At 37.9% G+C, this 13,949-nt stretch overlaps 1 protein-coding gene across 1 annotated transcript in view; it reads right to left on the bottom strand.

Annotated features, from left to right (window-relative positions):
• SOX6 (SRY-box 6) overlaps positions 1-13,949 on the bottom strand; it is a 417,034-nt gene that overhangs the window by 138,827 nt on the left and 264,258 nt on the right. Inside the window, 1 exon segment of the mRNA XM_025358428.1 lies at positions 4,845-4,965. Within this exon segment, the coding sequence (XP_025214213.1) occupies positions 4,845-4,965 (121 nt within the window).

Here is a 13,949-nt window from a genome sequence, read left to right as displayed (position 1 = left end):
TATCTGATAAGGTATTAGTATCCACAGTACACAAAGAACTGAAACTCAACAACAACAAAAATCCCAACTCAAAAATGGGCAAACTACTTAAATAGACAGTTTTCCACAGGAGATATCCAAATGGCCAATAAGCACATGAAAAGATGATTAGCATCATCAATCATTAAGCAAATGTAAATCAAAACCGCAATGAGATACCACTTCACACCTACTGGGATAATAATAAAAAAATTTAATTGAAAATAACAAGTGTTAGCAAGAATGTGAAGACATTGGAATCCCCTTACATTTCTGGTGGGAATATAAAATGGCATGGCTACTGTGGAAAACAGTAGCCATAGAACTTCATGTGATCCATTAATTCAACTCACAGGTATATATCCGAAAGGACTGAAAGTGGGGACTCTAACAAACATTTCTATAACCATGTTCATAGAAGTATTATTCATAATAGCCAAAAGGTAGAAACAAACTAAGTGCCTATCAACAGATGAACAGATAAACAAAATATGGTATATATACACAATGGAATATTATTCAGCAATAAAATATTTTAACATATGCTACAATATGGATGGACCTTGAAATGCTATGCTTACCGAAATAAGCCAGATATAGATAGATAAATATTGTATTATTCCAATTATATGAAGTACCTACAATAGGGAAATTCACAGAGAAAGATAATAGAATAGAGATTACCAGAGACTAAGGGTAGAGGGATAGAGAGAGTTATTTAATGGCTACAGCATTTTTGTTGGGTATGATGAAAAAGTTTTGGGTATGGATTGTGGTGTTGGTTATATGATATTGAAAATATATTAATGCCACTGAGTTATATACTTACAAATGGCTAAAATAATAAATATTATATTACATATATTTTACTGCAATAAAAAAGAAGTATTAGGTATACTTGTAAAATTGTTTTTGGTCGTTGAGCAGAGGGATACTATGACTCAGTCTAACACTCAGCTTTTAGACTGCATTTCCAAAGGATAAAGATGTAGTTTAACGGGCTAAATTTACTCAGTTTCACCATCAGACTTTACTCCCAATCTTAGTGCTTTATCATTTTCAGAGAACTTTTATATATTTTACCAAATTTAATTTTCACATCCACATTGAGTAGTGAACAAATCATGACACATTTCTTAGATGACAAAAATTTGAGGTTCAGCAAGATTAAATTACATGTTCAAGTAAGGATGAAACAAAATAATTGATGTGAAATATTTAGCATAGTATTTGGCACAGTAACCAATCAGTAAGCTTTAGCTGTTATTATTATCATATATTATCATATTATAACTAGTGAGTAAATGGAAGACCCAGGAGCAGGCAGACATCCTGTTCCTAGGACCTCTTAGGAAACTTAAAGGGTGCTTTCTAGCAGCAATCATATAAAAAATTCCAACTACATAAAGCAATGGGTCAGCTAAGTCAAGTCTGAAGTATGAAGGGGGCTACTCATCATTTCTGCTTTTCAGGCAAGCTGATCTTGATCTGATATACACATCAGCAACTGTGAAAGAGGCTTTATCTTTTAATTTTCTCCAACATTTGTGCTCAAATGTATCTCTTACTCTTGATTGCTGCACCTCTCTGTATCACAATGTGAAAGAGCAAAGCAACCAAAAGTCTGTGGTTTATGTTCTGGGCTCTGATGATGAGTTCCTATCAAGAAATGTGTCTCTAATTATAGAACCTGTAAAATACTAAAAATAAAAAAAAAATAGGGATTAAAACTCAATAAAGCTATTTCTAGAGAGAACAATCTGAAAGATGCAGTCCTGGAGCTGAACAATCCCTGTGGGCAACATGCCCCCTCAGCAACCCACTGAGGTGGGAGAGCTTGCCTAGTGTTTACTACATGCTGGGACTCTGAAATGCCCATAGGTACATTTCAAATCACGGGGTGGGGAGTGAAGGCCTATAACCCTAAATATATTTGCTTACACTGTCTTCACATGGATTCAGAAACAGTCAACTTTAACAAACAGTGAACGTCCCCCCAAGGTAGTCTTTGCTCTCTAGAAATCAAGACAATTATTCAGTCAGCTGAAGGCAGAAATACCATGAAATCATTTCAGATACGGGAAAATGGAAAGGGGAAAAAAAAGGAAATTTATTTTTTTTAATTTATAAAGACCAAGGCAGCACTTGTTCATCCTGTTGTTTAGGGAACCAGAATATAAATTTATGCCACCAATTCAATATTTTCTTTCAAAACTTTAGTCATTGTTGTCTCACATACATTTTTCTTTTTATTTTATTTTATTTTATTTTGAGATAGGGTCTTACTCTGCCGCTAAGACTGGAGTGCTGTGGCAGAATCATGGCTCACTGCTGCCTCAACCTACCGGGCTCAAGCAATCTTCCCACATCAGCCTCCTGAGTAGCTAGGACTACAGGTGCACACCACCATTCTTCACTAACTTTTTAATCTTTTTAGAGACAAGGGCTCACTATGTTGTCCAGGCTGGTCTTGAACTCCTGGGCTCGAGTGATCCTCGCACCCCTCAGCTTCCCAAAGTGCTGGGATTACAGGCATGCGCCATCACGCCCAGCCCTCATATACATTTCAAGTGAAGTTACCATAGCTCAGTTTGGGGCAAAAATAAGTTGTATTGTACTTGTCCAGTTTCCAGTCCAATAGCAGTCTTTTCACCTAATTCATGTGAACGATAAAAACACTGCATAGATTAAGTCTCCTGAGGATGCAATTTCTCTACTAATAGCATAAGAACATATACTTTTAATCAATTTTACATATTTTTCATATGTAATAAAGCCTAGGTTAGCCAAAATACTGAAAGAATTAGAGTTCTGATTAATTAAATTGTCTGACATAATTTAGGAGTCACACGAAAGTAAACACTTTTTTTTACCCACCTTCCTTATAATTAAAACTCTTCCTACATCTCCAAACCCATTGTCCTGCCTTATCCAACAGAGTTTAACCAACATAATCAAATACGGCTTTGTTACCCCAGGACACTAACTCTAAGCTGTCCTTTGTTCAATGGAAGTAACTAATTTCTGCACAATATTGTCACAATTTCTGTTTTTCTCAGTTACATATTATAATCCCATTAATGCTGTTTGAGAAGACTTTTGAAAAATGGTCTAAAATCACTATATGTATAACAATATCTTCCTCCATGAAAAGTGGCAGTATTGTTTCAACAAAATTAGGCAAGTAATATAGTTACAAGATGTCTACGGCTAACAGAAAATAAGATGGATACCTGATTTTGAAATGTGCATAAATTTAACTTTGAAAACACTGAAGTCAAATAAAGAATTTCCACATATAGTTCATTTAAAATATTTCTGGGACTGGTACAGGAGTGTCAAACTCAAATTCAGAATAGAACAGTAAACTTGGTTTACTTCCAAAGGAAGTCGAAATGAAGAAATAGTTTAGAATGACTTATAGAGATCACAGGAAGACTGAACCACTGCACTGAAAAAAAAATATTCTCTGAAAAAAATATGCCAATTTCATAGGTAAGTATAACTTGTTCTAAAAATCATGCTCCAGAAAAATGAATTTTTAACAATTTGAATGACATAATTTTCTCTCAGGTATCCAAAAACCTTTGGGTAATGAGTTTGATTCATTTATATGTGAGGAATTTTCAGACAGCCCTTAAACTCGCCAATCTCATTAACATCTCTACTCCTTGAATCATTCGTGTTTTGCCACAGACATCCTACCTTTTCTTACAAAGAAGGAAGTTCTCTATCAAATACAAAAGAGTAATCAATGGCAACAAGCAATTAAAACAGATGCTAAAATGCACTAGGCTTGTTTTTATGCTATTTAGTAAGCTCGGTTCTCCAGAATTTTAGTAAAGTGATTTATATTTTATTATTGCTTTAAGCATATTAAAATGCCTTTGTTCACTTTATAAAACATATACACAAAGAAACTGCTGCACGCAGATTTGTTGTACTCAGATTTGATGGTTAATATAATCAGGTTAATATGTTAAAAAGAACTTGACACAGAAATTATTAATGAGTATAACAAGGTCACTACTTCTGAGCTGAGGTCACTTACAAAGAATGCACAAATGAAATTAAGGTTGACTTTTATTTACTTGACTATCTTCTTACATTGGATTCCTTTGGCAACATATCTTTAAACATTTAAAGCCCTGTTTACAAGGAGGTTCTGAAAGAAGCTTCAAACCATTATGAACCTAATTGAATTCCCCAGGAGTCCAGTAAACTCAGAGGAAAAAAGAAAAATCATAACATTTGCTAAATCATCTTAAAACATATTTCACTGCAAGGTTACATGACCTGTTTTTTGAGGTTTAAAAATGAATGAAAAAATACTGAATACTTCATTATTTAGATGAAAATCAAAAACAATTTTACCTATTAGTGGTAAGCTAATTAAATCAGTCTAGTTTTAACTATTTTTCTAAGAGAAGTCTGACAACAAACAATAACATTTTATACTGTATGTGATCACTTTCCCAGAGTATAACAGTTCTCACAAGGAGAAAAGGATCTTTAACCAAAAAACAATTATTCACAGCAAAAGTATGAGAGAGAGCTGACAAAAACATTGTAGTCCCCAGGGAAAGTAGTATCTTATCTGTGAATTCAAGACAAATTCAAGTGGAAGAAGAGAAAGTAAAAGTTTTTAGCAACCAATTAGTTTATTACAATGCCCGCTCTTCCCAATTCTAATTTTACTTTAAAATAAGCTTTTATGATATTTTTATTCATAGTTCCCTCACATGCTCCTGTGTTTGTTGGAGTACTAAGCAAAAACATGCAGATCTGAGCATTTCCAAAAGAATGTTAAATCCCTCTCTACTTACCTGGTTTGTATGTTATTCCAGGGGGGAAGAGGAATCCCTGTTGGGCAGCAGCAGCTGCTGCCAGGGTCCGCTGGTCATGTGGAAAAATTGGGATCATGAGCGGAGGCATGTGACCCTGAACCTGCTAAACAGAAGAGAGCCTATGATCAGACAGGGAGCAAATGTATGCCAAGAAGAATTTGTTTTTCACTACTGGTGGTGTGCTGGTACCCACACAGCCACCCACCTCTAACTTCATTCCAAATCTGCAATCTGAGAAAATTCAGTAAAAATCCACCAAATCTCTTTTCTGAGATGCTAATAGCATACCGAAGACGTAACTTCATTGTGAATTTGCCTCGTCGCTGCTTCCACCAAACTGTGGTTAATGGTTTTCCTTTCTCTTGACTTTTTTCCCTTTTATTTTTTCTTTTAAACAAAGAACTAGAAGAAATAAGTTTGCCTCTTTTCTAGTACTGTACAATGTTGAGAGGTTTTGCCCTTTCACCTGCTTTGCATTCTGTGCTTTCTTTCAAAAACAGTATTTAGTATCCATGGTCAGAAAATAATGTCTAATTGTTATATATTCTAAAAGCTGCATCTCCCCAGTTTAGGTATCTTATTTCAAAGCCTCACAGCATTATGTTAAACATATAGCTCTTCAGATTTAAGGCTACTACATCTTGGCTCCCAATTAAAGTAATATTCTTTGCCATACACACCTTGATGTAACATATAAATTGCTTGTCTGGCTAAACAGTTTTACAGCTTTATGCACTACCATGTAGCTCAGTAATTATGGAGTTGTATTCAGAGAGCATTTCATAATAAATCCTACTATATCAAATTTCATTTGACCTCAGTAAATGTATCAAAGAGCACAAAAATGCAAAATAGAAAAATCTTTACTCTATATCAGTATTTGTATTCCATATAAAGAAAATAAGAGCTATGACAGAATCACGCTTGTGAAAATTACATTTTAATTTCCTAGCTCCCTTCTTTACTCTACGTATGCTGCCCAAATTCCAGGACAGCATGACAGGAAGGTTTTGTCCTGGCTTTAGGGCACAGTTTTATAGGTTGAATACAGGACTTTTCTTATTTAAAGACCAAAACTAAGATATGCCCAAAAAATTATCTTTAAGTTCAAACAGGGTATTTAGCCTTTTCACTGGTATAAAAAGGCTACATTATATCTTATTTAAGATACAAACCTTTACCAGTAATTCTTCTAACCCCAAACCCTTCCCTGTCTAAATTCCTAAATCTTCTCTTTAGGCAAAATTCCATACACTGGCTAATGACCCTGTTTAATTAGCACTGACTTGCCTTGTCCTGTCCCTATTCCCTTCATAGCCAGGGACACAGTGCAAAAACTGCTTCTGTGTGGGTCTAAGAGGTTTCATTTTCCAACAGTTTTTCTCTAGGGAAAGCCCTAAGATGTGGGTTAATAAAGGGCAAGCAAAAAATAAACACTTTACAGGATTTTTCTGAATTCATTTCTCAAGAAAATCAACTTATAATAAAAAGGTCTTTGTGCAATTACTACCTTGCCAGTGGGGCGTGAAAGAAACTAGCTTTGAGCAGCTATTTCTTCCATTTTAGCTGAGGTAAGCCCAAGTTTCATACATTAGAGTACAAACTAAGCCTGCTTAAATTGGAGCTGATCCCCTAGTGCCCAGGTCTTGCCTTTAACCCTGAAGAAAAGCACCGGGCTTGGTGTTGAACTCCAGCTTGTCGGACCCTGATGCAAACCTGAGATGTCAGAAACGAGGGCACTATTCTATGCCAGAAAATAAGACACAGTATTTTTGTATATGGGTTACAATTGTTTGGTACAAGAGTACATCAAAGGAAATAATTTCATTTTCCTCCAGAAATATGGCCCTAATATGTACCTAAAATATAGCACGGATGGCTTATACTCTAAAAAGGGAGAATAAGAAAGTGAGGAGTCTGGATATTATATTTATTTATTGTTTCTTTCATTTCAAAAACATTTATTATGTTATTATTGAGAAGTAGCTGAAGATGTTTGAATATTTAGCTTGAGAGATAAAAGAGGTAAGGTTATCTTCAAATACTTGAAAGAATAATGTATGGAAGAAGGATTGGATTAAGACTGAATGGTTAACAGAGGGCAGAACTAGGCTCAAAAGAAGAAATTTCATGGAAATGAAATTCAAAGAACTTTCTAGTAATAAACTATTCTATAGTCACTCTGAGTAAAGAGATGGTATGTATCTTTTCCCTAGAGATGGTCAAGTAAAGAAAGGCTGTATAACCCCATATGTTAGAGATATGTAAAGCAAACACACAACGAAAAACCTGATTATGTAATAACCTTATGGCCTTCTCAACTTCATAATTCTATGATTGTTTAAAAATCAACATTACGATGATAGTGTGATTACAACAATTCCTTCATTCATTTATTATGCATTTATTTATTGAGGATTTACTAGGTGCCTTTAAAGGCCTTGTTGGCAAAAAAGTCTGAACTTAAATCTATATGCTGCTATTTTCTTGACTGTGTAATCTTGAACAGTTACTTAATTGTTCTGAGTCTATTTCTCATGTAAAAACTGAAGCTAATTATACTACCTTACATGATTATTGTGAGGACTAAACAGACAATAAAAGTAACTCTTGTGTCACAGTACCTGACATAATAGTAATGCAATATCACAGTAAATCCTTGTTAGATCCTTGTTCTTTTCTTATATGGTTTGCATATTCAGGGCTAGAAATTATCAAATTACTGATAAAACAAGCAATAAAACAAGCAATAGTTGATCTTACTCATAACTCTACTTTAAGAAAGAAAACACGAGCCAACTAAATAATTCAGTTTGGCAGGCAGAGGCTTGTCATGCTTAGCAGACAACATGTCTCACAGAGCATTATCCCATCCCAAGTATCTAGAAAACCATGAGAAAGAAGAGGTGGGAATACATGTTCATTTGAACATGTATTTGGGGTTCTTTGGTGTTATTTATTTAACAGCATCTTAGAATGAAAACATTATTTTATATTGGTCACCCAAGCTCTTCAGATCATGAGACAACAGAAAAAAGTCAATAGCAATTAGAAACCAGACCTTAATTCTTGAATCTTAGTGTCTTAAGTTACTCCTTTTGTAACTTTCCATCTTCATGATATAACTAACCAAACTCTCGGGTTAATTTTTAATGCCAAAGAGCTGTCGGTGTTTCATATTAACATAAGCTGTAAGAATTTAGGTAAATTCATTTCTGTTCATCATACCCTGCAAAGAAAGCTATGTTAGAAACTTCAAATACTAAATATTAGCCCAGAGGCTATTCGATAACTTGAGAGACAAAGTAAATAAGCAGGAGGTCAGAGGACATTGTGAAAGCAAGAGTAATGATAGAAACATAGAGTTGGAATAGAACTTGGAGATGATCTAACCTAGCAGTTCTCAAAGTGTGGTACCTGACCAGCAGCATCAGCAATATCTAGGAAGTTTTTTAAAATGCCAATTCTTAAACTCTACCCCATACCTACTGAATCAGAAAACGCTGGAATTCAGTCCAACTAATTAAATTTTAGGCTAAAACTTAATTTAGGACAGTGATTCTCAAACTTTAGTGTGGATCACAATCATCCACAGGGCTTGTTAGAACACACATTGCTTCCTTCTCTCCCCGTGCTCTCTGTCAAGAGTCTTTGAATCAGCAGATCTGAGGTAGGGGTCTGAGACTGTACATTTCTAAAAAGTTACCAGGTGTAGCTGGGGCTGCTGGTCCAGGAGTCATTCTTTGAGAATCACTAATCTAATCCAACGCTCACAATTTACACATAGGAAAACAGGGGGCTAGAGAAGGTAAAAGATATAAGCCTAAGGTTACAGTGTCATGACACAGCTGGATCCAGAGTCCAGAAAGGCTAATCACCCTGTCCAGGGCTTTTTCCATTACATCAGATGGACTTCAGTGATAGAAAAGGGAGAAATCACTGGCTGCACTGTTTTGGCAAAGAAAACCTGGAAGTCTCCAGCTGAAAATAATTTTGTGTTTCAGCAGCATATTGCTGGAGTTTGGATACTATGAATGTTGTTCAATTTTCAATAAATTCCTTCCTTCCTTTCTATCTTTATTTTATTTTACACAGAACACACTGATCTCAGTATTTACCATCATTAATTCCAGTAGTTTGTTACAATACATTGATTAGCAATGATCATTTTGTTCCAAGGAATAAAATTGACTTTAACTTATTTTAAGTAAAACAATAAACTTATTTTAAGTGAAACGATGTAAAAATGCCAAGTACTCTTTATTAAAGAGAAGCCAGAATATTCAGTAGCTAGTTAGACTCTAGCCTGAGAAAAGGTGATTAAAAGTTCTTCTTATGTCTAATTACATAAGTAATAATTAATAGTAATGATGATGATAATGATGATGATGATGACCACAGCAGCTAATAGTTTTCCATGTTTTCTATATGTCAAGCACTGGAAAAGTGATTTACATACTCTATCTCATTTAATCCTCAAAACCCTGTAAAGTACTTACTATTATTATACTTATTCATTTAGTGAGAAAAACAAAGCCATGTGAGGTTAAGTAACATAACCAATTAAAAAGCGACAGAGTCAGGACTCAAGTCCAGATATGTCAAGGTCAAAGTTTGTACTTTTAATACCATATTATATTAAGCATGAAGTCATCTTTTGAAAAACAGATTGAAGATAAGGAATATGATTATTGGTGATAGTAATATAATTATAGGTTTGCATGTGGTTGTAATAAAGAATACAGAGAGATCACATGGATCCTTAATCCAGTTTCCCCAAATGATAACATCTTGCAAAACTATAGTATGATAACACAACCAGAGTACTGATATTGATACAATCCAACAATCTTATTCATAGTTACCTAGTACAAGGGTCTCCAACCTCTGGGCCATGGACCAGTATCAGGTCTTGGCCTGTTAGGAACTGGACCACATAGCAGGAGGTGAGCAGTGGGCAAGCGAGCATTACCGCCTGAGCTCTGCCTCCTGTCAGATCAGATGTGGCATTAGATTCTCATAGGAGCACCAATCCTATTGTGAACTGCGCATGTGAGGGACCTAGGCATGCTCCTTATGAGAATCTAATGCTTGATGATCTGTGGTGGAAAAGTTTCATCCTGAAACCATCTCCCCTCCCCTACCCAGTCTGTGTAATAACTGTCTTCCACAAAACTGGTACCTGGTGCCAAAAAGGTTAGGGATGGCTGCCCTAGTGTGTTAAAGAAATTATGTCTTTAAAACAAGCAAAGGCAGTTGGGCACGGTGGCTCATGACTGTAATCCCAGCACTTTGGGAGGCCGAGCCGGGTGGATCAAGAGGTCAAGAGATTGAGACTATGCTGGTCAACATGGTGAGAACCCCATCTCTACTAAAAGTACAAAAATAAGCTGGGCATGGTGGTGCGTGCCTGTAGTCCCAGTTGCTTGGGAGGCTGAGGCAGGAGAATCGCTTGAACCCAGGAGGCAGAGGTTGCAGTGAGCCAAGATCATGCCACTGCACTCCAGCCTGGTGAGGGCGAGACTTCATCTCAAACAACAACAACAAAACAAACAAACAAACAAACAAAAGAAACAAGCAAAGGCAACAAGGGTCTATCAATACTTCTAAATGCCATCTTCTATAGAATGCTCATCAATATGATCCAATGCAAGTGATATTCGCAGAACGTATAAATTACAGCAACAACTTTTCCCTTTCATAGCTTTCCATTTATTATACTTACTAAAAGAGTGTCGGTTGAATGTGGAACAGAAATGGAAAGCGGGGGGGGAGGGGGGTGGCAGGGGGGGGGGGGGGGGGCGGGGGGGAGGGGGGGGGCGGGGGGGCGGAGCAAGATGGCGGAATAGGAACAGCTCCAGTCTCCAACTCCCAGCGCCAGCGACACAGAAGACCGGTGATTTCTGCATTTTCAACTGAGGTACTGGGTTCATCTCACTAGGGAGTGCCAGAATATCGGTGCTGGTCAGCTGCTGCAGCCCGACCAGCGAGAGCTGAAGCAGGGCGAGGCATTGCCTCACCTGGGAAGCCCAAGGGGAAAGGGAATCCCTTTTCCTAGCCAGGGGAACTGAGACACACAACACCTGGAAAATCGGGTAACTCCCACCCCAATACTGCGCTTTAAGCAAACAGGCACACCAGAAGATTATACCCCACACCTGGCCGGGAGGGTCCCACGCCCACGGAGCCTCCCTCATTGCTAGCACAGCAGTCTGCGATCTCCCGGCAAGGCAGCAGCGAGGCTAGGGGAGGGGCGCCCGCCATTGCTGAGGCTTAAGTAGGTAAACAAAGCCGCTGGGAAGCTCGAACTGGGTGGAGCTCACAGCAGCTCAAGGAAACCTGCCTGTCTCTGTGGACTCCAACTCTGGGGACAGGGCACAGTAAACAACAACAGCAGCAGAAACCTCTGCAGATGCAAACGACTCTGTCTGACAGCTTTGAAGAGAGCAGTGGATCTCCCAACACGGAGGTTGAGATCTGAGAAGGGACAGACTGCCTGCTCAAGTGGGTCCCTGACCCCTGAGTAGCCTAACTGGGAGACATCCCCCACTAGGGGCAGTCTGACACCCCACACCTCACAGGGTGGAGTACACCCCTGAGAGGAAGCCTCCAAAGCAAGAATCAGACAGGTAGAATCGCTGTTCAGCAATATTCTATCTTCTGCAGCCTCTGCTGCTGATACCCAGGCAAACAGGGTCTGGAGTGGACCTCAAGCAATCTCCAACAGACCTACAGCTGAGGGTCCTGACTGTTAGAAGGAAAACTATCAAACAGGAAGGACACCTACACCAAAACCCCATCAGTACGTCACCATTATCAAAGACCAGAGGCAGATAAAACCACAAAGATGGGGAAAAAGCAGGGCAGAAAAGCTGGAAATTCAAAAAATAAGAGTACATCTCCCCCGGCAAAGGAGCGCAGCTCATCGCCAGCAACGGATCAAAGCTGGACGGAGAATGACTTTCATGAGATGAGAGAAGAAGGCTTCAGTCCATCAAACTTCTCGGGGCTAAAGGAGGAATTACGTACCCAGCGCAAAGAAACTAAAAATCTTGAAAAAAAAGTGGAAGAATTGATGTCTAGAGTAATTAATGCAGAGAAGGTCATAAACGAAATGAAAGAGATGAAAACCATGACACGAGAAACACGGGACAAATGCACAAGCTTCAGTAACTGACTCGATCAACTGGAAGAAAGAGTATCAGCGATTGAGGATCAAATGAACGAAATGAAGCGAGAAGAGAAACCAAAAGAAAAAAGAAGAAAAAGAAATGAACAAAGCCTGCAAGAAGTATGGGATTATGTAAAAAGACCAAATCTACGTTTGATTGGGGTGCCTGAAAGTGAGGGGGAAAATGGAACCAAGTTGGAAAACACTCTTCAGGATATCATCCAGGAGAACTTCCCCAACCTAGTAGGGCAGGCCAACATTCAAATCCAGGAAATACAGAGAACGCCACAAAGATACTCCTCGAGAAGAGCAACTCCAAGACACATAATTGCCAGATTCACCAAAGTTGAAATGAAGGAAAAAATCTTAAGGGCAGCCAGAGAGAAAGGTCGGGTTACCCACAAAGGGAAGCCTATCAGACTAACAGCAGATCTCTCGGCAGAAACTCTACAAGCCAGAAGAGAGTGGGAGCCAATATTCAACATTCTTAAAGAAAAGAATTTTCAACCCAGAATTTCATATCCAGCCAAACTAAGTGTCATAAGTGAAGGAGAAATAAAATCCCTTACAGATAAGCAAATGCTTAGAGATTTTGTCACCACTAGGCCTGCCTTACAAGACTAAACATGGAAAGGAACAACCGGTACCAGCCATTGCAAAAACATGCCAAAATGTAAAGACCATTGAGGCTAGGAAGAAACTGCATCAACTAACGAGCAAAATAACCAGTTAATATCATAATGGCAGGATCAAGTTCACACATAACAATATTAACCTTAAATGTAAATGGACTAAATGCTCCAAGTCAAAGACACAGACTGGCAAACTGGATAAAGAGTCAAGACCCATCAGTCTGCTGTATTCAGGAGACCCATCTCACATGCAGAGACATACATAGGCTCAAAATAAAGGGATGGGGGAAGATTTACCAAGCAAATGGAGAACAAAAAAAAGCAGGGGTTGCAATACTAGTCTCTGATAAAACAGACTTTAAACCATCAAAGATCAAAAGAGACAAAGAAGGCCATTACATAATGGTAAAGGGATCAATTCAACAGGAAGAGCTAACTATCCTAAATATATATGCACCCAATACAGGAGCACCCAGATTCATAAAGCAAGTCCTTAGAGACTTACAAAGAGACTTAGACTCCCATACAATAATAATGGGAGACTTCAACACGCCACTGTCAGCATTAGACACATCAACGAGACAGAAAGTGAACAAGGATATCCAGGAATTGAACTCATCTCTGCAGCAAGCAGACCTAATAGACATCTATAGAACTCTCCACCCCAAATCAACAGACTATACATTCTTCTCAGCACCACATTGCACTTATTCCAAAATTGACCACATAATTGGAAGTAAAGCACTCCTCAGCAAATGTACAAGAACAGAAATTATAACAAACTGTCTCTCAGACCACAGTGCAATCAAACTAGAACTCAGGACTAAGAAACTCAATCAAAACTGCTCAACTACATGGAAACTGAACAACCTGCTCCTGAATGACTACTGGGTACATAACGAAATGAAGGCAGAAATAAAGATGTTCTTTGAAACCAATGAGAACAAAGATACAACATACCAGAATCTCTGGGACACATTTAAAGCAGTGTGTAGAGGGAAATTTATAGCACTAAATGCCCACAAGAGAAAGCAGGAAAGATCTAAAATTGACACTCTAACATCGCAATTAAAAGAACTAGAGAAGCAAGAGCAAACACATTCGAAAGCTAGCAGAAGGCTAGAAATAACTAAGATCAGAGCAGAACTGAAGGAGATAGAGACACAAAAAACCCTCCAAAAAATCAATGAATCCAGGAGTTGGTTTTTTGAAAAGATCAATAAAATTGACAGACCACAAGCAAGACTAATAAAGAAGAAAAGAGAGAAGAATCAAATAGAC

Source organism: Theropithecus gelada, chromosome 14, assembly GCF_003255815.1.
Source record: "Theropithecus gelada isolate Dixy chromosome 14, Tgel_1.0, whole genome shotgun sequence".
Classification (NCBI taxonomy): domain Eukaryota; kingdom Metazoa; phylum Chordata; class Mammalia; order Primates; family Cercopithecidae; genus Theropithecus; species Theropithecus gelada.
The sequence above is the reverse complement of the archived record's forward strand: the minus strand, read 5'-3'. Positions and strand labels throughout refer to the sequence as shown.